We start from the raw sequence: 22549 nt of genomic DNA, 5'->3' as shown, positions 1-22549 counted from the left end.
ACTCACTGCTTGTACGTTCACCCCCACCCCCCAGAATGGTTCACATAAAAGGATATGAGAAAAAACATTTCAGCAATAGTTTAGAGCATGCGATAAAATGTGAAAAGGTATTTAATGACAGCGTGCACTGTTCTTTTAAAGTGATAAACATTTGATAGTGAATGCCTTGAGGTTTACGCACGGGGCTGCACAAGGTTAACAGACTGGCTGGCGTCTCGGCCAAGGTCCTATTTCCACTAAACTGGGAGGGAACTGGGAAAACATATTGTAAAGAGCAGCAACTGGGCAACCGGCAGTTTGACTGACTATGACACCTTGAGCAAAACAAACCAAGCAGCAGTGTTAACAGAGACGTCTCAAAGCGCATTTGTACCCGTCAGCATCTAAAGAGGGAGAAGGAACAAGAGCCCGGTCGTCTGCACGGAGCTTGACAAATGATTATGAAGACTGGGAATCTGCAGGAGTGATGAACGACCCACTCGTCTGTTTGTGGAGGGAAGTAGCACCCGGGGCGGAGGGACGGGGTCAGGGACGAAGAAATGCAGCTGATGTAGAGTTAGCGTGACATTTCTACGCTCGCTGTGAACCGTACGCGGCCTCTGCGAAGCTCTGGAGACAGTGAGCGATGGTCAAATGGGCAAAATCCAAAGAGCAACATGTAGATTTGACACCGTCAGGGGAGTTTACCCGCCACAAAGGCCAGATCGCCTCCATTTACCTCCCTCTCACATCTGTCCTCGCAGGCACCTTCTTGTGTTACAGCTCTGGCACAAAGTGGCAAATTGAAGCAATGTTTCGCTCCGGTCCCGTTCACTCGTCCTAGCCGATACAGTAGCTGCAGCATCAGAACAATGACTGTGCACCGGAGCCAAGTCAGTGTAGATACAGTGAGTGAAATATGAAGACGTTATCTGGATGTGGCCATAATGGAGACAGAAACTAATAAATAGAAATATGCAATTAAATACCAACAGCGAGGTTCAGCCATTCAAAGACTTGTTACTAAACTGTCAAGGCTTGATCACCTAAAGGCGACATCAATCGAAACACTGCAGCATTCCTTCATCATTACAGTACGATACACGCATAGCAGAGCCAAGATTAGAAGTTTGAAAATGTTTGATGTGAAGTGTAGTAATTTCCGAGACCATGTCCAATGATTCTACCGAGGATGTTTATGTCAACACGTCTTGTGAGCTCACATCCTGCTTTAGCCTGTGGGTGTAATAGGGCAGATTTGTCAGGCCCAGGGCAGCAGAACTCCGGCTGTGGGGCTGTGTTTGGTTTGGTTAGAGGTTCACATCTAACCACATCCCGATGAAGGACAGTTTGCTGTGTTGTGTGTGTACACATGGAAACTGATCACTTATGTACTTTTTTCACAGAAAATAAATATAAACTCAGTTATGCACAAAGATTACAACACCTGATGATCTGCTTCTACAGTGACGTGTTTGCATCTACTTAAAGTTATTAAGCTAAGCTAAGCTAAGCTAAGCGAAGCGAAGCTAAGCTAAACTACGCTAAGCAATACGAAAACAATACTGTGCAAACACCGGTGACAATTTAATTAATTTAGAAATCAGCTTATTTATCAGATTCTCATTTTAAGCATTTTTTTGTCATTTTAAATATTTATGTAGTCCAAATCTAAGAACGTATATGTTGTAAATCGCTATCTAAAAAAGTTAAATAGTGTTTTCTGTGAAACAATCTCAAGGACTGATGTGATCAAGTGTCGAGTCATGATCTACAAACTGAAATTTTAAACTTGACAGAATAACTATTTGGTGGGGAACAATAACGACCTGTCAGAGAGGACCACCCTGCCCCAGTGCATCCTGGGCTTTGACAAGATTCTCATGAAAGCAGGAAATAAGAGCCACGGTTGGGTTTTAAATTCCCTCATCCCAGATCCAACACAAGGTGCTGGAGATGATTGATTAGAACTTCTTCCTGTGAAGAATGAGACTGGAGAATAGCTGGCACTGGGACTGTGGGTTGACATATGAGGGTAAACATTATCTTCTCAGACACATCAATTGGTCCTTATTGTTTCTATTTGTATCTGAAGGAATTTAATAAAATGGAATTATCTGTTAATAATGTGATAGGAAATAATGTTGCATAAAAGAATGTGTAAGCGATGTTTGACAGTTTATCCTTTTACAGTCCCACCAAGCCTCTGCAAAAACACTTCAGAAATGTAACTTAACTCTCAATAATACGCATGACTTAACCCAAAACCGAGTTTTGTCTTTTATGGCAGGAGACGAGACCATTGCCAAGTAATTAATATGCCAACACAACAAACCCAGTGGCGTCCTTGGTCGGTAATTTATGTTGGTGATTTGAAAAATGTGCATTGGAGCGCACGTTTGGACGCAGCGGTCTCATAACAGCAAAACAAACAACATATACCTTCCTCTGCCCAAGAGCTCGGAACCGCGCTCTTCCTAGGAATCATTTCCAGAGAAGAACTTTATTTGATCGGAGCCCAAAACCTCAATTACACTGTATTTCTCCAAGATTGAATTATGCAGTCAATTTAGTTTTATTCAAAAGTCTCCTATCCTGACGTCGCGTTGACCCGGTGGGACGAGCGGCCTCGGCGAGCCACAAGCGGCTCACGCTCAGCGTCAGACCCTTGTTCCCCTGAAAGATAAAGATGTCCAGCAGATAATAGTCTGATAGGGCTGCGGCGGGATTTAGGATCGCTTGTGCGCTCTGCCATAAAAGATTACAGCGATGAAATAAGACTTCTGTCAAAGCCAAAAAGCGGCTGATATCTCTGGACAAATGTTTTCGGGGCTTGAAGCTGAGCACAACCTCCTGCCAGTTTGAAGGGGGGTGGGGGGCTGTATGACTAAAGAGTGGAAAAAGGGTTTACAGCGTCTCTCCAGTTTCAGGAGCTTGTCATAGCTTTGTGAAGCAGAAGGAGGAGGAAGTATTCATGTCAGCGAGGAGACTCCGAGCTCAGATGCTAAATCATTTGAAGGCTCCTGCAAAGACCGGAGTGAGACATTAAGTGTTTCATGCTCTATTTGTTACGCTTTCTTTACTCTAAGCGCACAAGTTGCTTATCGCATGCCCCCAGTAACCCACAACCTTTACAGCATCCTGGGGCCAAAGAAGATAATATTACCTATAATGTGTTTAAAATTGTCCAACAATTTCAGGACGGTTCTCATAAAGTTTAAGCATGCTAAGGAGGAGGTTCGGCATCTGCGGCTTGGAGTGAGAGCAAACACAAGCGAGAATAAATGCCATGCCTGGATCTCTCTAATTTAATCTAAGTATAGCATGAGCTCATTCCTGGAGGCTTTTTGCGTTGTTTTTGTCAAACAAAGAAAATTATGAGCTCACATTTTGAAAAAGCTGTATACTGGAGCCAGTTTTATGCTCAACCCAACCTGATTTAGCCACGGTTCTATTGCTCGGGTCTGGGTTTGGATGGAGTTGTTGCTTGGCCTTGACTTTCAGTTGTCTTATTTCACAGCAAGGCTCCTCTGACTCAATAGATCAGAGCAGCTGTGGGAGACGAAGGTTTAAAAGACAGCCATGCGATTGATGATCTCTCCAAAAGTGCTGCTTTGGGCGAGGTTTGGGAGCTAAAGCTGCTGTAGCATTCGTTCACCTCCAGAGCAATATGTCCTGCAGAGCACCACAGAAAATAAAAATGTGATTCTGACTCAGAGATGTCCTAGTTTGCCGTTGACCATAAGGTTTTAGTATTGTGGATTGATCAGCCATGTTGCAATCCTTCAGTAAAGTTGTCTCATGAATTTGTAAACAGAAAAATATGCTTTGGAAACTGTCAAACTTCCTGTTAATGAAGGAAAAATGCCAAATGGGGATGTTTTCTACATTTGTAACATACATACGCCTGTAACGCCTTTTCGCTGGGCGACCAAAAGAAAGGAATAATCACCATTAGTCCCAATCATCAGCATAAGTAAGTGGACAAAGTAAAACCTCAGAACCCTTAGTGTAAAATGCCTCCCTGGAATCCTTCCAGATGTGAGCCATCTGTTGTGTTCAGTCACTGAGGTGAGACCGGTCGTGTCAATGCAGACGATGACATCACCCACAGCAGACGCGGGCTGAAGCCCGACATTCAGGCCTTTCATTAATAATGCCGCTGACCCGAGCCTTTCAGGCCGCCTCTCCGCAGGCGCTGAGGTATCCCACCGGTGCACTTCATCAACATTAGAAGTGTTGTCCGCCGTAAAGAGCCCAGTGCAGCCAGGAGACCTGAGGCACTGCTGCGCCAAAGGATCCACAGGGTGGAGGTTTTAGATTTTATGAAGGCACCGTTAAAACAGTGCTAATAGTGGGACCTGTTTAAAGCAGGCGGCAGGATACAGCATGCGTGACGCCAGCACAGCGCCCTGAGGAACACTCAAATGGACCAAAAATGACACAGACAATGGACGTATCTGTCAAAACTATTTAAGGTTCAAGTTTCTGTGTGGGGGGTTGTCATGGCAACAGATGATTTACATACATCAGAGAGTCACAAGGAGACACGTCCCCCTTTGTTATGTGCTACAGACTGCAGCCGATCATAGCTTCAGCTTATGACACGACTTCTTCTCCTTTTTAACAAGTCCACTTTGTCCCCATAACAACACTTGGAAGGAGTCGACAGGCTAATGGTGCATTTCTGTGTAGGTTTTCTAAAAATACAATACATTAATGGCTAAAACATTCTTACCATAAAAGAAAAAAACGTCCTGTTTCACCACTCAATTACCTGTAACAAGTGCTTCTGCCAGTGAATGTGTGGTCCAAATCAGACGTACTGGAGCGTTTACACTCCATCTTGTAATACCTCGTACATGTAGAGTAAATCTGATTCACAAATGAGAAGCTGGTATTTACTTACATTATACATATTACTTTGCTACGAGTGAAGGCAACACGAGTTTCCACTTACTGCGCTCGGAGGAAGCCACGTCAGTAAAATTAGTGCCATAAATGGACTTTTCTTGAGCGTTCATCCAACAGAGGTGCATATTCATGGACAGACCTAAGCAGTGGCTAATGGTGTGATGTGTATGAGGAGCTGCTAGTCAAACATGCTAGTTAAACTCAACTTTAATAGGGACATTCCCAACAAATCTTAAATAACAAGCTTTCCCGTCTATTTAAACTTCCACCTAACAATACTTATTACAGTGACGGCACAGATACAAATAGCTCTGGCCTGCTGCTCCTATGAAGCCACATAATCCCTTTAAATGCAGGGAACTGACTCCGATAACTATAATAAAGCCCAACGTCATTGAGAGGAATGGCACGAGTACTGGTTCTATTTGTACACAGAAAACGACTTAAATAATAATATAAATGTGTAATTTGTTTCTGCTGAACCTTACATATCTCGATTTTATAAAGATTATGCAGCCCTGAAAAACTAAATTAGAACAGAAGGCACTCCACACAGGGATGATGTGACAGACAGCCTCAACTTCAACAGGACAAAACACTTGAATTAATGACTACAGATGTGCAGCTGATATCCAGTAATTCATGAGAAATGATGTGGCCGTTCAGTGGCGTGGGCCCCCATCTGTTTCGCCTCACTCTAATTCTGAGTCAATTTGAGTCCAGTTGCCAAGTAATGGGGAAAACAAAAGCCTGGACAGGAAGTGATTAGACAAAAGAAAGAGCTTGTGTCCAGGATCCCAAACGATGGCCCAGCCAGGTTTTTAGAGGATTCTAGGAGGGGAGTGATGTCACCCTAGACACACACACACACACACACACACACACACTCACAGACAGCTCTGTCTGGATGAAGTAAATTCCAGTGTCACACCCTGGATCCCCCAATCACTATCATTTACATTCCACTTGAAGACAAAGAGGTGAGCAACAAGTGGGAGTATCCACAGCGAGCGAGCAGCTGGCTGGGATGGAAACGCTGAGAGAAAGCAGGAGGATAAGGTATGAGGGAGACAGAAAGTAAGACCCTCAAGGAACAAGGATGGAAGGAATAAGAAAGAGAGGAGGAAAGAGGAGGAAGGAGAAGCCGAGGAAAAAGTCTGTTCTCAGTGACCATGTCAGTTTTTATCTACTGCACAATATTATCTTTGGCTCATGTTGGAAACCGCTGAAAAACAATGTTTGAGCTTAAATTATGTTAATACACTCCTCATCTATGTTTTTGTTTATTATAAGCTGATAACTTTTCCCCCTGTAGATGTAATGGGTGCTTCTTTTTTTAAATCATTCTAAATCCGTCGCATGCGAGCCATTATTTCTGAAAAGCGACGTGTGTCATCAAAGGTCTCGCTCCCCTGTAGAAGTGCACGGAGCCAAGGCATTATGAGAGGCTTTAGATAAATAATGAGCCGGGACATCTGGCGAGTTCAGGCTGGGGTGTGTCGCCTGCAGGGAGACAGAAAGCAGGGCCGACGAGCTGGCAGCGATACAGGACGGTGGGATGTGGACGAGATACGAGGAAAATGAATGACAAAAGCCCAAACACACTTCGTCCACAGCCTCTTATTTCACGCAGAGATTAAAAAGTGCTGGATAGGAGAACAGAACAGTCTGACCTAATGTAGGAAAAATGTTACCTTACACACATTTGCATTACATTATGTTTAAACTTAAGTACATGTCTTCATCACCAGCTTGCTAAACTTGTGCAACAGGATACAAAACACAACAATCAACAGGAGAAACGTTGGCTGAACACTTGCTGGAATCTGCATGATGTAAGAAGGCAAAGAGAACACCCTACATAGACTCAGAGTTTACTACACGAATGCCAGAGGTATTAGACCAAACTCTCTCCAGGCTTCGCTCTGTGGCTCATCCACCCTGACTCAACCTGAGCCTCATGCAACGCATCACGCGCTGTGGGTCTAAACGGTGCTCAAGCCTGGGAGGATATTTCTCACAGGCTTTTGGATTTTCTTTCCTCACCACTGAAGTTGTGAAAAGATGCACCTAATTATGCTGGACAGTGTCTGCGGATGGTGAAACGAGACAAACAGGAGCCGAATACACAAGGGTTTGTCCTCAACTGTCAGCAAAGAGTAGACGGTTGAACCCTATGAGAAAAAACAAGTAAATGAGCCTCCTCCGTTTGCTAGAACTCTGCTGCTTTGCTGGTGGTCACATTGTTTTTCTCTCAGGCCGAACCAGCACTTAGACGCTGTACTTAAACACAGCCTCAGCATGGAAGGCTTTGAAGCGATGTTATCTCAAGGTGCTTGAAGAAAATCTTTGTTTAGGTGCCGATTAGCACAATGTGCGGATGGGGAAGTATAGATGCTGCCCCTGGGAAGGCAAACATTAGGAGATTAGCCAGGTAGCGGCTGCACTGGCTGCTTCCTCCTACGTATTAATTCCTCAAAGTCATGCAGGAGCTGGTATTGATGAGGTGGAGATGAAAAGCGAAGCAAAACATAAATTAACAAGCACAACAAACGGTAGGAAGCATTTTGGTCCCTACGTCTCGATCATTTGTGAAAGTGAACCGCCCTGAAACCTGATTGAAGCGAACTCTTAGACTGTTTGAGAATCAATGCTAATTCAGCAGGAAACCATCAGTTTCCATCTGGAGGCAGATGCTTCCTGCTCACCTGACAGCTGGACAGATTAGCGATCGGACCGGACGCGCGTATCACTTCCCCACTTCCTGTGAATCTGCTGCCAGGATCCATGTTGCGTTGTGTGCTCATAGTCGCTGTTAGTAATCACTACCACGCTCAGTACTGAGTTTTGCAATTTTTAATAGCGGGAGTCTGGTTCCAGAGCTTAAATTGGTTTAATGGCTGCTGCAGGGCAGTACTTATTTAGTACAACTGCATATTTGCGCGTGGAAAGATGAATAAACACAAACATGAATTTATGTTTTCGACCTTTAGAATATTTAGTATCTCAATAATGAACTTCCAGGTTTGATTGGTCGCCAACCTGAGTAATGTACTTTTATAAAACACATAAATCAATTAACTGACTGTGCAGCTGATAAATAACATGTATTTATTATCAGTAATAAATATAAGCGTATTAAGAGAAAAGTGCCCAGTCATCGTTAAAGACTGTTTCCTCACTAATGTACCTGCAGCTGTAAATCGTTTGTATATAAACTGAACGTGCAGATGACAGGGTGTGTTTTTTTCCGAAGCTAAAAACTGGTCCTTTACCAAACATAATGACCTCTGTGTTTGCAGATACGATAATGGTATAATGATAGATTATGTAATGGCAGGTGGTGCCAACATGTAATAGCTGCTGGTGCATGCTCAGCTCCTCGGAGGGTTTCGAGATCCACCACGTTCACTTCGTCAATGACGTGTTTCGTTTGTTATGCTGTTTGGTTTAGGGAACTACTCGTCCTTATCGCTGGAGTTAAGAAAGAGAAAGAAAAATTATGTTGAACCCCCAACATCTAGAATCGTTTATCTTTATCGTCACTTTTTTTGACTACAACTGTCCTCTTACAATGAACAGTTCATCAAAACATTTGTCTCATATGTTGAAAAGTAGAGTAAAGAAGTTGACGAGAGCGAGTCCCAACAGTAAATTACAACTATTTGAAATCAATACATGCCGTCAGAACGTTGAACAGAAGACCTACAGCCAAGAAATAGCAATAAAACCAGATTTCTGGCCGCAAAAGTGCTGCAGCCTGGCAGTCAAAGTCTTTAACAGTGGCTGAGATCAGAAGCAAGAAAAGAACAGACTCTGACGGAGCGAGAGAACGGGCAAAGAGCAATTAGTCAAAGTCAAAGGTGGATTAACAGAGAGCGTCCAGCGAGACAGACAAAGAGAGGAGGGAGGGAGACGCATGGATTTGATTAGCGGCCGATGATGTCATGGTCGTGCGTCGGGTAATCAGCCCTCGGGGAGGTGTGTGTTGCACAAGCGTGCGTGTCAGACAGCGCCGGGCAAGACCGGGCCGCGTCCGACGGCCTCAGAGACCGCGTCACACCCTCGCCCGGCCGCGTGGAGCGGGCGAGCGAGGGTTATCTCCCAGGCCGTCTGCGTCTGCAGCCTGCAGACATCTGCAGCCTGCAGATGTCTGCGTCACACAGTCACACAGACCCTGGTTGGCTCCTGCCCTCACAGCTTACAGTCGCTGCTGGCTTCGTCATTAGCGCTTGATCATTCATGGTGTCGGCCTCATATCAGACACCCGTCAGCTGCTGTAGTGTTTTATCAGGTGTCTGGAGACTGTAAACCACGAATCAGGGATATCTTAGTATTATATCCATAAGTAGTTATGTTTGGCAGTACTGCTGCTGGCTAGAATTGGACATACAACCTATAAAGTGAATTGTATTATTATAGTATCAAGGCATCTTAATTACTGGACCAATGCACCAAGACGGCTTCTGTCTGAACATCACATTTTCTTCTAGTGCTGTTCATACGAGCGGGCAGCCAATCCCAGCAGCAGCGTCATCCACGCTTTGTCACGGGGACCGTCCCGGAAGTTCAAGGTTTAACAGCCTCCGCGCTCAACCGCACATGTTGAAACCTCCACATTCTTCCGCGTCTTCTCATCCCAGAGTGGTTATATAACGCGGCTCCATCTCGGCACTATTTGTCACTTGGCAGAGGCTTGTCACAGCAAACATGTTTGTGTGGCCCGCTCTCATGTTTGATCCCTAACATCTGTTTCAAGTGTACAACACTCGGGGCCCTGGATTCGTCCCGAGTCCAGAAATAGCATCGACTGTTGAGTGACCGAATTGTTTGTTCCGAGAGCAAACAGCTTCACGCAGGGAAAAGAGAGAGAGGACAAAAGTAGAATACATCATAGTTAGCCTGGATGTGCTGATTAGGAAATATTGCAGCTTGAATGTGCTGAGACCCCTTAACCATCAAACCCTCTCTTTCTCCTGTGGCCTCGCGGTGCTTCAGTGATATTACAGCCCCTTGAAGTGGAGCCGTCACACTTTAATGTGGTCAGAATTGGTTCATTTGAGGAGTGAGAGGAAGCTCGGCCGTGTCATCCTGGCTGCGCTCCCACCTCCTGCAGCCTCTGACGCTCTGGCCCTCGAGCCGTCAGCATGTGACAATCATCACACGGTGCTTTTAAAACGTCGTCCGCCGTCGCTTTTTGGCCCTTTTTACTGAAAAGCGAGCTCGCGACTGCAAATAGAATCAAGCGCAGAGTGTTTGTATAGGAAGCGTGATGACTTCCTGACACCCACCCTCCAACTAAAATGCTATCTTTGGCTTCTACATGCGCTGCCTTCATCCAGCCTTTCCACACAGCCTCATTCATTGTCCTCCAGCTACAGTCTCCTCCAATTGGTCGAAAAACGCAATGATTAATTGCAATTTATTACACAAGTCATCGGGCCACATGTTTCGAGTTTGCTTCTTTTTAGGAATTTGGGAGTCGTGTCTGGCTCCCGCTTGCGACTCACGAACGCCGCTCCAGTCCAGCGAACGGGGCTGAAAGTCACAGCGTGTGATGCCAGCATCTGGTGCGTTCATCAGGAGTTTGGGAACACACACCAAAGTTAATTTTGCTTGCACTAAAAAAAAGGGGGGGGGGGATTTCTGTCTTTTCCATTGTTGGACCTAAGTTGTTCAGAAGCAGCTAAAGACGATTAGTGGACGCACACAGACTGGATCTGAACACACAATCCCACTGCTCATCTCTATTAAAGGTCTGATGACCAATAAGGCCTTTAAAACCAAGCAGTTTAAAGTCTGATGAAAACACAGACCATGATCGCTGAGGGTTCATGTTGGTGAGCGGTGACGTGCGTTTTCGCCCTCCTGCGTGTTTACCATACATCACTGTGCTCGCTAAAGACATGTTGGCATGTTTGTGTTAAAAAAAAAAAAAAAGACAGAAAGCTAATGTAGCCAATCTCTGTTTACCTCAGCTTCGCTGGCAAAGCTCGTTAACATTCAGTACCAGTGACCTCAGTCATTGCTGAGCCATGACATATTTTATTTAGAAGACAGGAAGAGTCTTGCCCTTGTTATTCCCTCGCGCTGCTGGAATCGCTTATAGCTACGACCTATTGACTGAAGCGCGTAGTAACAGAAAACCCACTGGTTTTGTGTATGTATATATATATATATATATATATATATGCCATCCTAGCAAACAGAGCCTGTTCGCTGTGCTTCACTCGCATCGCCGTCCCCTGCGCTCCTGCTCTGTGCTCAATGTCACCCGTCCCATTGTTCCCATAAACACTCCACATGTTTCCGCCGCACAATAAAGACGCTGACAGCTCAGCAATAACCTCCCTGACAAATCTCTGACAAATGGACAGTTTAGAAGGAGCAGTTAGATAACAGTGAGGCGGAGGCATTGTGTAATGAACAATGTGCCGCTGATAGCGACTAATGGGCGCTGGCTTAAGCTGTGATTACGCTGCTGAATGGAAATCCATTCCTCTGTTTGCTTTAAGTCACTGCTGCTCCCACAGGTAGGACGTTTCACCGGCCGGCCATTGGGTCAGATCTGGTGTGCACTTCCAATACACAGCCCACCAGGTCTCAGAGGAGCCCTCTATCACCACAATTAACACTGGCAAAGCTAACAGCCCATTTCAGCCAAGCTGTCACACTGTCTGGATCCTTTAAATGTGGCCTGTGATGCTCATACGGTCACGTCTAACATATGTGCTACATGTGTTGTCATGTTCCTCAGTCCTGGTCTCAATTACAAATCACGGTCCGAGAATTTCTTATTAACTCGCGAGCAGATCTTTTTTTTTCCTTTTTTCATCTCTCCACGGGTGAATAAATGGCTGAAGCTGACAAGAAGCAGAAGGAACCGCCGTAACTCGAGCTCCCCGTCTCTCTTCACCTACTGCCCTGCCTGCGGAGCAGTGACGGGCCGGGCAGATATTTCACACGTTACATAAACGTCAACAAAAAAAAAAAAAAAGCCTTTCCCTCCTCTCTGTCACATCCTTTAGTCAAACAGTCGCTCGCAGGAGGCGCGGACACGCCGCACACTTGCACACGCGAGCAAGAACACCCCCTTCTTGCGAGGCGCTGCAATGCAAAGCTCCATATAAGGACATGTTGATGATGTAATGGGCCATAAGGCACGGAGCACATCCCTTATTGTTTGGTCTGAGTGCAGGAATGCCCACATTACAGCTACTGAGACAGGGAGACACACGCAGAGCAGAGTTGGAGGTGCGGAGTTGTACGGCCAGATAATGACTTTATGGCAGTGAGACCGGGAAAAGCCTTTGGAACAGGTAGGCGCAGTAACATTCATACAACACTGAGTCATTTTCAAGCAGTGGTAACGTTTTCTTAGCGTAGCATCATTCATTTTTGTGTGGTTACTGACAAACTACTTGAAAGAAATGTTAGTAAAATTATAATGTGCACGAGTGTTTCACGCTTCTTAAAAATGTTTTTATTATTTATTCATAAACTGAAGGAGCAGTTGTGCTAAAATCAACACAATCAAACACAGTGATCCAGGACTAAAACCCTGACTGAGGTTTCTAACTGTTCAGTACAGGGACGAGGCTAAAACCTGAGTCTTTTATGATGATTTCTGGCTTCATACATTTATTGTTGAAGTGTCAGAAAACAGCGCTGAAGCTTAGTTTCCTTAAAATGACACTTGCTTTACATTTGACCAGCAGCAGAGAAAGACACTGTACCACAGATTCACCCTCACATTCATTCTGTGATATTTCTTATTTATATTTTCGTTTATATATTCGTTTTTACATCTATGCACATTATTATAAGACCTTTTTTTCTTTGATGATACATTGTTTTCTTTCCAGTGGGAGGTTAAAAACATTTGCTTTTAAAGGCAAAATAAACTCCAACTCCAACACCAAGTTCAAACATTGTGGAAAACTCAAAAAGACTGTAGCTGTTTTTAAATAACGTCTCTTTCTGTTACACACTTTACCTCTGGCAGGAAGTTAATAAATATCCGTGCCACATATTTTACACATGTTGATTGCACTCCTGGGGCATATCACTTAGCCCGTGTGGACGTTAAATATAGTCCGTGAACTGCATCAGTCAGCGTCCTCTCTTCAAGCTCCGTCACACATGTGAGCGTTGGACCCACCACTCACCGATCTCTGCTAGTGTAGGCGTTCATGTGTGCGAACAGGACGCGTCAGTCTCTACATACGTGACCTAATCACTTGCGGTTGGGAAGCGGGACAGGGTACGTGAAAAAAGAGCTTGAAGCAGAGGGTGAGCCACAGTTTCCAGGCTCGGAAGCCACGTAACGAGAGGGAAGCCCTCTGTAAACTTGTAACGTGTGCTGGTGTGGTTAGTGGTGACTCCCCTGTAAGCTTAGCTGACTGTTCCCCCAAGTGCATATTTACCCTTCCTTCATGAGAAAAACTTTCATACTAGATTGGATTTAAGCAAAAGTAGCCCAGAAACCCTATGTGTTCCACTTCCCCGGCCCATCGAAGACCTGCACAGGCTGTGGAGTGAAATATTGGTGTAAAATAATGTTCTTTCAAGATGTACAGAGTGCTGCCACAAAAGAGCTGCTCTCTAATGACACTGAGATGAAACACGACAGGGAAGGAAACGTGCACCGATGCTTTATAGATCAGCTGGTTCACTTATATGTCGGCTGCAGCCAAATGGTCACTGCTTCTACTGACTCGTATCGCTCGCTGGAAGGTTGCGCTGCTGATCTACTGCTGCTTGTTAAAAAGCTGTTGGTCTCCAACATTAATTCAATGTCAGCTGTGGGACAAATGGGGTTTTCTTCACCCTAGGTCACATCAGCCTCCAACTTTTATAACACTTGCTTGTCTGCACTTTGTTATAACCAATAAAAAGACAATCTCCAGCTACGACGGCCTCTGTTTGTGCGTCCTTGATGAAAAGAGTCAAGCTCAACTGATCTGGACCAACATTTCCTTACATTCTATTCAGACATTTAGTATACACAAGAACTATAGCAGTTTTAAACAGTAAAATCCAAAACCTTCCACTCCCTCGAGAGAACAAAGTGCATTTCTTTCTATTTTGGCCGATGACATCACTAGAAAAACTGTGGTGACTTAGATAAGAGATTAAATAAACAGTGATAATAAGGGACAGACTATTTTGCAAGAGATATGTCTCTATGATTGTTTTTATACTGGCTTTGCATAGCAACGTAATGTTTTTATATACACAACCAAAAAAAAACAAAAAAAAGATGTTTTTAACCGTTTCTGAATAAGGTTTGGCACATTTCCTTGAACACTCTTATCCCGAGTCCTTGAAAGAAGGACACTTCTAAAGGCCAGGACACATGTCAAGCAAACTTTAGGTCAACAAAGTAAGTGGAAATGTATTTAAACTGGTTGTTTGGTGCGAGTAATCCCTGCATCCTGTTTCACAATATATACAGTATTGTATTGTATTATATTGGATTATACTTATAGTTGTGGCGAAAACTTTCAGATTGCAGCTAATTTAAGAGCTACGTGGGTCAATAAAAAGTAAGTAATTTATTCCAAATCAGTAAGTCCTTATTCCAAATTGTAATAACTAAACAAAAACTGAGCGCACAGCTTGATAGATGTCATTTTGTCCAAACCTTCTTTGACTATACTCTGGTTGACAGGCCTCTAACTCTGAAACATGTATTTCTGTCTCAACTGTGAAATGTTCAACATAAAAAATGTTTAATTCATGATGAAGAGTAATAAATTTTCCCTCCTGGAAATGCGGCCACAAAAACCCAGCATCTCCTAATCCACCCAAACTAAACCACACTAAAAATGAATTCCTAATTATTATGCATATTACAATATATAATTTATTGAGTGTTTGGTCTGGGTTTAATTGCAACACATGGATCCAGTTACACGTGTCCCCCTTGAGCAGCTACTGGAGAAAGAAACGACTGCGAAGTGACCCACTCAGCCACACTTACATCATGGCCCACAGCCCCAGTGCACACAAGGAATTAGCCATGTGATCCTGAGCGTGTGCATTTTTGTCTAAACTCTGCGGGACTGTAATTACCTTTGGAAGTAAGGGGAATTCCTTTAAATGTATACGAAAAAAACGGGGTGGGTAGGTGGTAGTGGTTTTGATGAGGGGGGCTTGGTAGCAGAGGAACCCCTTAATTAACGGATTGTTCCACGCCAGTCGGCCATCTGCGTGGAAACGCCTGGCAGCTGCACACGCGGCGGTCATAGCAGCACATCCCCAGGGGCTTTAGGCTCGTTGACTGGGTGATGCAGGCAAGTGCCACATGTACCAGTCCAGACTGAACATTGTACTTCAATCACTTCAAGTTCATCCAGCAACACAATGTACATTTAGAGAATTTAGCTCCTTTCTTGTATATAGTGTAGGCTTTTTAGTGCTCCATGAGAATGAGGCATTAAGGTTACATCTTTATTGGAAACTGCAGCACATTTCCATAAAACTACAACAATAATGATCAAACCTAAATCTGATCAGAGAAAGCCTGTGCGTCAGCTACTTTCCTTAACTCATCGAAAGGATTTAAAAGTATTAAGCTACACCCTAAAATATCATGGAAACTTCTTTAAATTCATTGATTGTTAAAGTCAAGGCCCACTAATAACAGCAGTAACTCAGGTTTCCAAACCGTATGAGAATTAGTCAGAAACAAGGGCATTAAAGAAAAAGTGACCACAGGTATTTCAGACTACCAACCAACCTAAGGGAGTTAAAGCAATGCCTTTATGATGTGTTAAATTTTCCATGACATAAAACCTTTAGTCCTCCCCAGAAACGCAGGGGAAAAGTGGTGATGATGTGTGAGTGCTTGGAGAAGTGAGATTGACAGGCGGTGGTGCAGAGTTTCATATGTAGGGAAAAAAGGGAGTAAACTGGAAAAACAAGAAAAAGTGGAAAAAAAACTGTAATGAGCAAATATTGAGATGTTTAATATTTCGATAATATATAAATGCTTTTTGCTAACCTGCTGTGTGTTCTGTATTTTGTATAAGAATCTGTTCCAGACTGCAGTGCATGAAGATCATGTTGCTCTGCTTCTATTTTTCTTTTGTGTAGGTTGAAGCTGTTAATTGATCAAGAGAAGGCCTATCAGGAGCGAAAAGAAGAAGAGAACAGCAAAAAGATCACAAGTCTGAAGGAGGAGCTCACAAAACTCAAGTCGTTTGCGTTGATGGTTGTGGACGAACAGCAGCGTCTCACGGAGCAGCTGAATCAACAAACAGCCAAGGTCCAAGAAGTGAGCGCCAGCGCTTCACAAAGCCAGGAGGAGCTGAGCTCGGCTAATGCCCGTCTGCAGGAAGAGGAGCAGAAAGTCATTTGCTTGGAAGCTAAGCTGCGTGACCAGGCTGGGCGATACCATCAAGAGCAGGAGGCCATGACTGCCAAACTGACCGGCGAGGATGCCCAGAACAGACAGCTGCGGCAGAAACTGTCGACGCTCAGCAGACAGCTCGACGAGCTGGAGGAGACCAACAAGACTCTACGCAGGGCCGAGGAGGAACTGCAGGAGCTGCGGGACAAAATTAGCCGAGGCGAATGCGGGAACTCCAGCCTCATGTCTGAGCTCGAGGAGTTGCGTAAGCGAGTGCTCGAAATGGAGGGAAAGGACGAAGAGTTGATCAGGATGGAGGACCACTGCAGGGACCTCAACAAGAAACTGGAGAAAGAGGCCAGTCAAAGCCGGGGCCTGAAGGCAGAAGTCGATAGACTCAACCACAGAATTATGGACTTGGAAAAACTAGAGGACGCATTCAGCAAAAGCAAACAGGAGTGTAGCTCACTTAAAAGTAACCTGGAAAAGGAGAGGACAGTGTCCAAGGTTCTGACCAGTGAGCTAGAAGTCTTGAAAGTCAGAGTCAAAGAACTGGAGACAGCTGAAAATCAACTGGGAAAGACGGAGCTGGCGCTGAAAGAAGACCTAACAAAGTTAAAGACTCTGACAGTGATGCTAGTGGACGAGAGAAAGGCGATGGCAGAGAAGCTCAAACAAATGGAGAACAAGGTCCATAACAGCACTGGCAAACTTCAGGCCGAGCAGGACAAAGTCACGACGGTCACAGAGAAGCTGATTGAAGAGAGCAAGAAAGCACTGAGGTCAAAGGCCGAACTGGAGGAGAAGATGTGCAGCGCAACCAAGGAGAGGGACGACCTAAAGGCCAAGCTGAAGGCCGAGGAGGAAAAGAGCAAAGATTTGGATTCTAAGATCAATATGATGAAGAAAAGGCTGCAGTCTCTAGAGGCCATTGAGAGAGAATACCTCAAATCAAAAACACCCATTGCTAACCGCTTCCAGCAAGAAGACAACAAAGTAAAGGATTTGACTCAGGAGGTCGAACGCCTCCGACGCAAACTGAAGGATATGAAGGTGGCAGAAGGGGATCTATTAAAAACAGAGGACTTTGAATCACTGGAGAAGAGGTTCACTAGCGAACAGGAGAAAACCAAAGCCTTGGTGGAGGAGCTGGAAATATCCCGAAAAGAACTCTCAAAGTACCAACTGGCAGAAAAGAAAGAGTGCAGCCAAGAGCACGTTCTGTACAAACGCTTGAAGGAGGAGGAGGCCAAGTCCAGCCACCTGACCAGAGAAGTAACGGCTCTGAAGGAGAAGATCCACGAGTACATGGGAACAGAGGAGTCCATCTGTCGGATGAAAACCGACCACTCCACGCTGCAGAGGAAGCTCACACAGCAGGAGGTCAGGAACAAAGAACTGGCCAGAGAAATGGAGACGCTCACGCGAGAGCTGGAGAGGTACCGGCGCTTTAGCAAAAGCCTCCGCCCCGGCATGAATGGAAGACGCTTCTCAGACCTGCACGTGTCCACCAAGGAGGTCCAGACGGAGCCTCCGGACCTCGCGTCCCCCGGCAGCAAGACGGCGGCGCCGCTGGAGCGCGCCGTGGTCAACGGCAAGCTGTACGACGGGAGCGAACCCGAGGAGAACGCCAACTACAGCAACGAGTTGCAGCTCAGCAAGTGCAGCCCCTCGCTCATGAACAACGTCAACAACCTCAACAACAACATGAGGAGAGCACGAGTGCCCTTCCTGAAGAACAAAGATGGCTGCCATCAGGTGAACGGCAAGGTGCAACCGCGGCAGAACGAGAACCACATCCAGCCCGGAGACGTGGTGCTGACCCACAGTCCTGGGCAGCCCCTGCACATTAAAGTGACTCCTGACCACGGACACAACACAGCAACACTGGAGATCACCAGCCCGACCACAGAAAACGCCCAGTCATTCACCAGCACTGCTGTCATACCCACAAGCGGAGGTCCGCCCAAGCAGAGAATTACCATCATCCAGAACGCCTCCATATCCCCCACTGCAAAATCCATTTCCCCAACGACTAAATTCAAAGGCTCCCCGGTGTCCGAAGAGCTCTGTTCACCCGACCGGGCGCTCTCGCCTTTCACTATGGCGTCCTACTCCAGAGCAATGACCCCAGAGTCCTGTGGCTCCGTCACGCCGGACAGGGCTTTGTCGCCCATACAAATCGTGTCTGTCACAACGGGCACCCCCGACCGCGCCCTCGCCACGGACCCGGTGGGGGGGGGGCACGCCGTCTTCCGCGTGACCCCCGAGAGGCAGAGCAACTGGCAGGTCCAGAGGTCCAACAGCACAGGGGGGCCGAACGTCATCACCACGGAGGACAACAAAATCCACATTCACCTGGGGAGCCCCTTCATTCAGAGCATCAGCAGCCCGTCGCTCCAGGAGCACAGGACTCAGGCGCTGGCCAACGGCAGCGCTCCCACTGGCAAGAGCAGCAGCAAAATTACAAGTAGCATCACCATTAAGCCCACCTCCACCCCAATCCAACGGCCATCACAAATTACAGTAAGTAATGCCTATGACTGAGCAGATAACCTGTGAGACCCTCCATCCCATCCTTTGTCGTTGTCGCCCAGCCCATGAGCTCCAGCGTCCCCAGACCCCTATACCCACCCACATAACACACCCTGGTACATGTACATGTCTGTTTTGCTTGATTTACAACCTCTGGGGTTTGAAAGTGTTCATTTTTATGTCGGTTAGTTTGCTTGGTTTTGTGTGGTTACATTCAAAAATTGTTTGCCTGCATGAGGAAAAAAAATTTAGATTCCATTGGACATAACATCAGGTTTTAACTTATGTGCACTTACTGTATTGTACTAAGTGGCTAATGTGCCGTATAGTCAGACTATCCACACTGATGTATCATACCAGTTTTTATACTTCATATTACACATACTGCATTATGATTTCAGTTGTTTGGTTTCTTGGGTATTAAAGTGTGCAAAAACAAGTGTTATGTTTTAGTTTGTCATCCATGCTTACGAAGATCATTCAGCATGTTTTGAATGTGTCAAATTAAAATTAATACAAGGCAATTGTAAATAGATGCCAATCAGTGGTCTCACGTCCTTTGACTTGGTGCATGCACAGTAACATTTAACATTAAAAACACATCCATGTACTTTTTACTGTTTGGGAACGTTCCTCATGCTCATTTATTCCTTTTGAATGATATGGAAACTACTGAAGATTTTACACACTGATAGTCCAGAAGCCTCTCGTTAGATACAGTAGTTGCTTTACACAAACCTCTGTATTACATATGTTTCTAAATATATAAAATCTGACTAATTTTGTCAACACACTTAGTAGTTAGTAACTATCACTGCTTAGCACCAGTCATTACTACAGTAAGACCATGTACTCAACATAGTGTGACAAAGTATTTCCTAAATACTGTACCTTTGAAGTATATGAAGACATCAAAGGCCCCATCAGAAACAATAGTTACAGTAGATGCTAAGTATTTGTTCATGAGTTTTCCCATGAAGTGTTCATGTATGTGCCTTCTTATACATGTGGTTTTGCACAGCCACAGTGGAAACGTTAACCACACGCAGTACATATAATCTGCCTGAGGTACATCTGCACCAAATGTCAGAACCAGACGATAAGTGAAAGGAGGCTGGTGTTCGCAGGACGAGCAGGAGAGAGGATCAGCGGGTGATGTTACTGTGTTTCTTGTGGTACAGTCACTAAACACATTAAAGTCTCAGGAAAGAACATCCTAAAATGAAAAAACGTGACAATTTGGTGGAGGGGAGTTCTTGAAACAGTCACAGACATAATAAGGGTAAAGTACGTCTACACAGTACATTAGGTATGACAGGAAATCCAAATAGGTCTTGTTTAACTTAGGTTGTAGCCAAACTTGTCATTAATTTGTTCCATGGCTCAGTCCACCATGCCTGTGGACAAGCAGACATTATTGGCAATGAATGTCATAAGACATGTGACCCAAAAATGTCACTAATTAAGTTTGTGGATAGAACAGGGATAATTATTCCTTCTCCTGCCATCACAGCTCCTCCCTCCACACAACTCGCGGGGGTTTGTGCCCAGCGAGTGGAGACAGTACTAAATGCAATTTGGATGGAGCAACTGCTTCAGGAACCCAATCTACTGTAAACACGCACACAGTGACAAGGAGGACGTGACTGAATCCAGTGCAGCTGGAGACATCGGCTCCAGAACCGTCTGGGTGCGATGAAGGGACGGGGGCTAAACAAGATGCTATTCATTAGAGCACTACTTGAGAAGCACCCGGCAGCTGGAACGGCCGTCTGTGACCTCAATTACCCCTTGACTCATTTTAGACTGAGCTGATTCATAAACTGAGCTCATGTGGTTCCGCCAAGACTGGATCCGCTCAGTGAGTCCCTGCCAGACTGATAAAATGAGTATCACACGACACCAATGAAGAGCAACTCACACTAAACACAGTGATTTTGCTGATTAACGGCAGGATCATCAGCCAGAAGGTCAGAGTCTGATGTAGTCAATAAGTTGATGTAGTCAATAAGTTGATGTAGTCAATAAGTTCATTGCCAGTGAAGGTGTGTGTCACACTGCAGGCCACAGTGAATTTCCTCGTTTCAGCTCCTGGTGATAATTATAATGGCAGAAGAATCTGACCTTGACCCACGGGCCCAATAAAACCGGAGCGGCACCATAACCAGAGGCGCGCGGGCTTCCTCTAAACAAAAGCCTCCATACTGCGCGTGAGCGCGAGCGGAGACGCTGGTGAAGCGGCCTCTCTCCCGCAGCACCAAAACAAACCGTGTGTTTGGTTGCCACGGCAACGCGCGCGCCAATGACGCGGAGGAGGGCAGAGGAAGTACTCGGCTGAACTCCTGCTGCACCGCCGACGCGCGAGGGAGCGAGGCCGCGCGTTAAGACCTCTTTCCACGTGAAGTCAACAACGCTCCCGTGACGCGGAGCCTCACGCGGATTTTCTGCCTCATTTGCGACGTCGAATCTCCCCCTGAAATCCACACCCGACGCCAATGCGCAACGCAGTTCGCCGGCCGCTCTTCTCGAATCCTCCAAAAGTCAAGTCGTGCGTGAACGCGCGGCGTCCGAGCGTCCGAGTGCGCGTCTCCAGCGGCAGGCGGCGGTTGAGTGTTGCTTAGGAATAAGGTCAATGTTGTGCTTAAACTGAAAAGCTTCAGTTTTACTGCTGAAACCTAGAACAGACCGATGACATGATTAACATCGCTGTCTATTATTTAAAGCTTCATTACAGTTCGTGTGCACACGCACGTCTCATTGTTTGCTCTTATAAGTTCAGGTATGAGCCGCTGAAATAAATCTCTGGATCTTGGCCGGGAAACGATCGAGAGGCAGACAAAACAATGCAAACGGGTGCGTGTCTGTTGCCGAGGTTACTCATAACTCTGGAACCATCTTATCAGAGCTGCTGTAAACAGGATATGGCTTCTACTGTACAAACATCAACCCAAGACTGATGTACCTCAGAGTCTGGCACGTAGCTGCACGCGTGAACACGCTGATTAAGAAGCGGCAGCACAGTAAGCCGAGCAGGGTTCTGTTCAAGGAGCTGCGTAATACGACGTTTCCCACGATATTTCCATTTCTCGTTGCAGCCTGTGCCACAGAAACAGACAAACACTGGTTTCTAAAGCAACGACGCTGTTTGGAGGTTTAGGATGAACTAGGACTGTGTAGACTGTGTAGGAGAACAATGAAAATCACAAAGCTGAGCCTGTTCCACCAGACGTTGTCCATATGACACATATGACAAGTCCATATTATTCTAATAACATTCTCATTATTGTCAAATATTAATTATGTCTATAAAACTGTAAAATTGCCCTGCAGCAGCTTTAGGTGCTATTCTGTCAAACCTGGATGAATATATATAAAACACTATATACAGTATTATCGTGGCTAAATATTAATACAGTATATAGATTGATTGTACAGAATATATACGTTGACCATGAAAATGTTATCAGAGTTCATCCACTGCTCATTATATGTGAGATGATATCACCTAGTGGTCATAGTCAGTACTATGTTACCTTTGCCTGCAGACGACCAGGTCTTTACTCACTGAATGACTCTGCTTGTTCCACAGATCCCCCTAGAAGCATTCCGACGACCAGGACCTACCAGAATCCCCAAACCGAAGGGCTACAGCTCCCTGAAAGGATCCAGCAGTCCAACAGCGGCAAACATGGGATTTCAGAATAAGAGTCAGTTTCCCACACACGCGCCCGCAGCACTCAACAACAACAACAACCCAAACCTAGT

The 22549-nt window shown here is 45.4% G+C and overlaps 1 protein-coding gene across 2 annotated transcripts in view; it reads left to right on the top strand.

Moving 5' to 3' along the window:
- filip1l (filamin A interacting protein 1-like) overlaps nt 1-22549 on the top strand; it is a 45074-nt gene that overhangs the window by 22032 nt on the left and 493 nt on the right. Inside the window, exons 1-3 of one of the 2 annotated variants that reach the window (XM_029128595.3) lie at nt 11945-12212; nt 15994-18775; nt 22374-22549. The exon at nt 22374-22549 is cut by the window's right edge and continues 493 nt beyond it. In XM_029128595.3, the coding sequence (XP_028984428.1) occupies nt 16109-18775; nt 22374-22549 (2843 nt within the window). In that variant the 5' untranslated portion in view covers nt 11945-12212; nt 15994-16108. Of the gene's footprint in view, nt 1-11944; nt 12213-15993; nt 18776-22373 lie in introns of those variants that run through there. The other variant, XM_029128576.3, reaches the window with a different exon arrangement.

Source organism: Betta splendens, chromosome 2 (genome assembly GCF_900634795.4).
Source record: "Betta splendens chromosome 2, fBetSpl5.4, whole genome shotgun sequence".
Taxonomy (NCBI): domain Eukaryota; kingdom Metazoa; phylum Chordata; class Actinopteri; order Anabantiformes; family Osphronemidae; genus Betta; species Betta splendens.
Note: the sequence above shows the minus strand (reverse complement) of the source record. Positions and strands in the feature narration are given on the sequence as shown.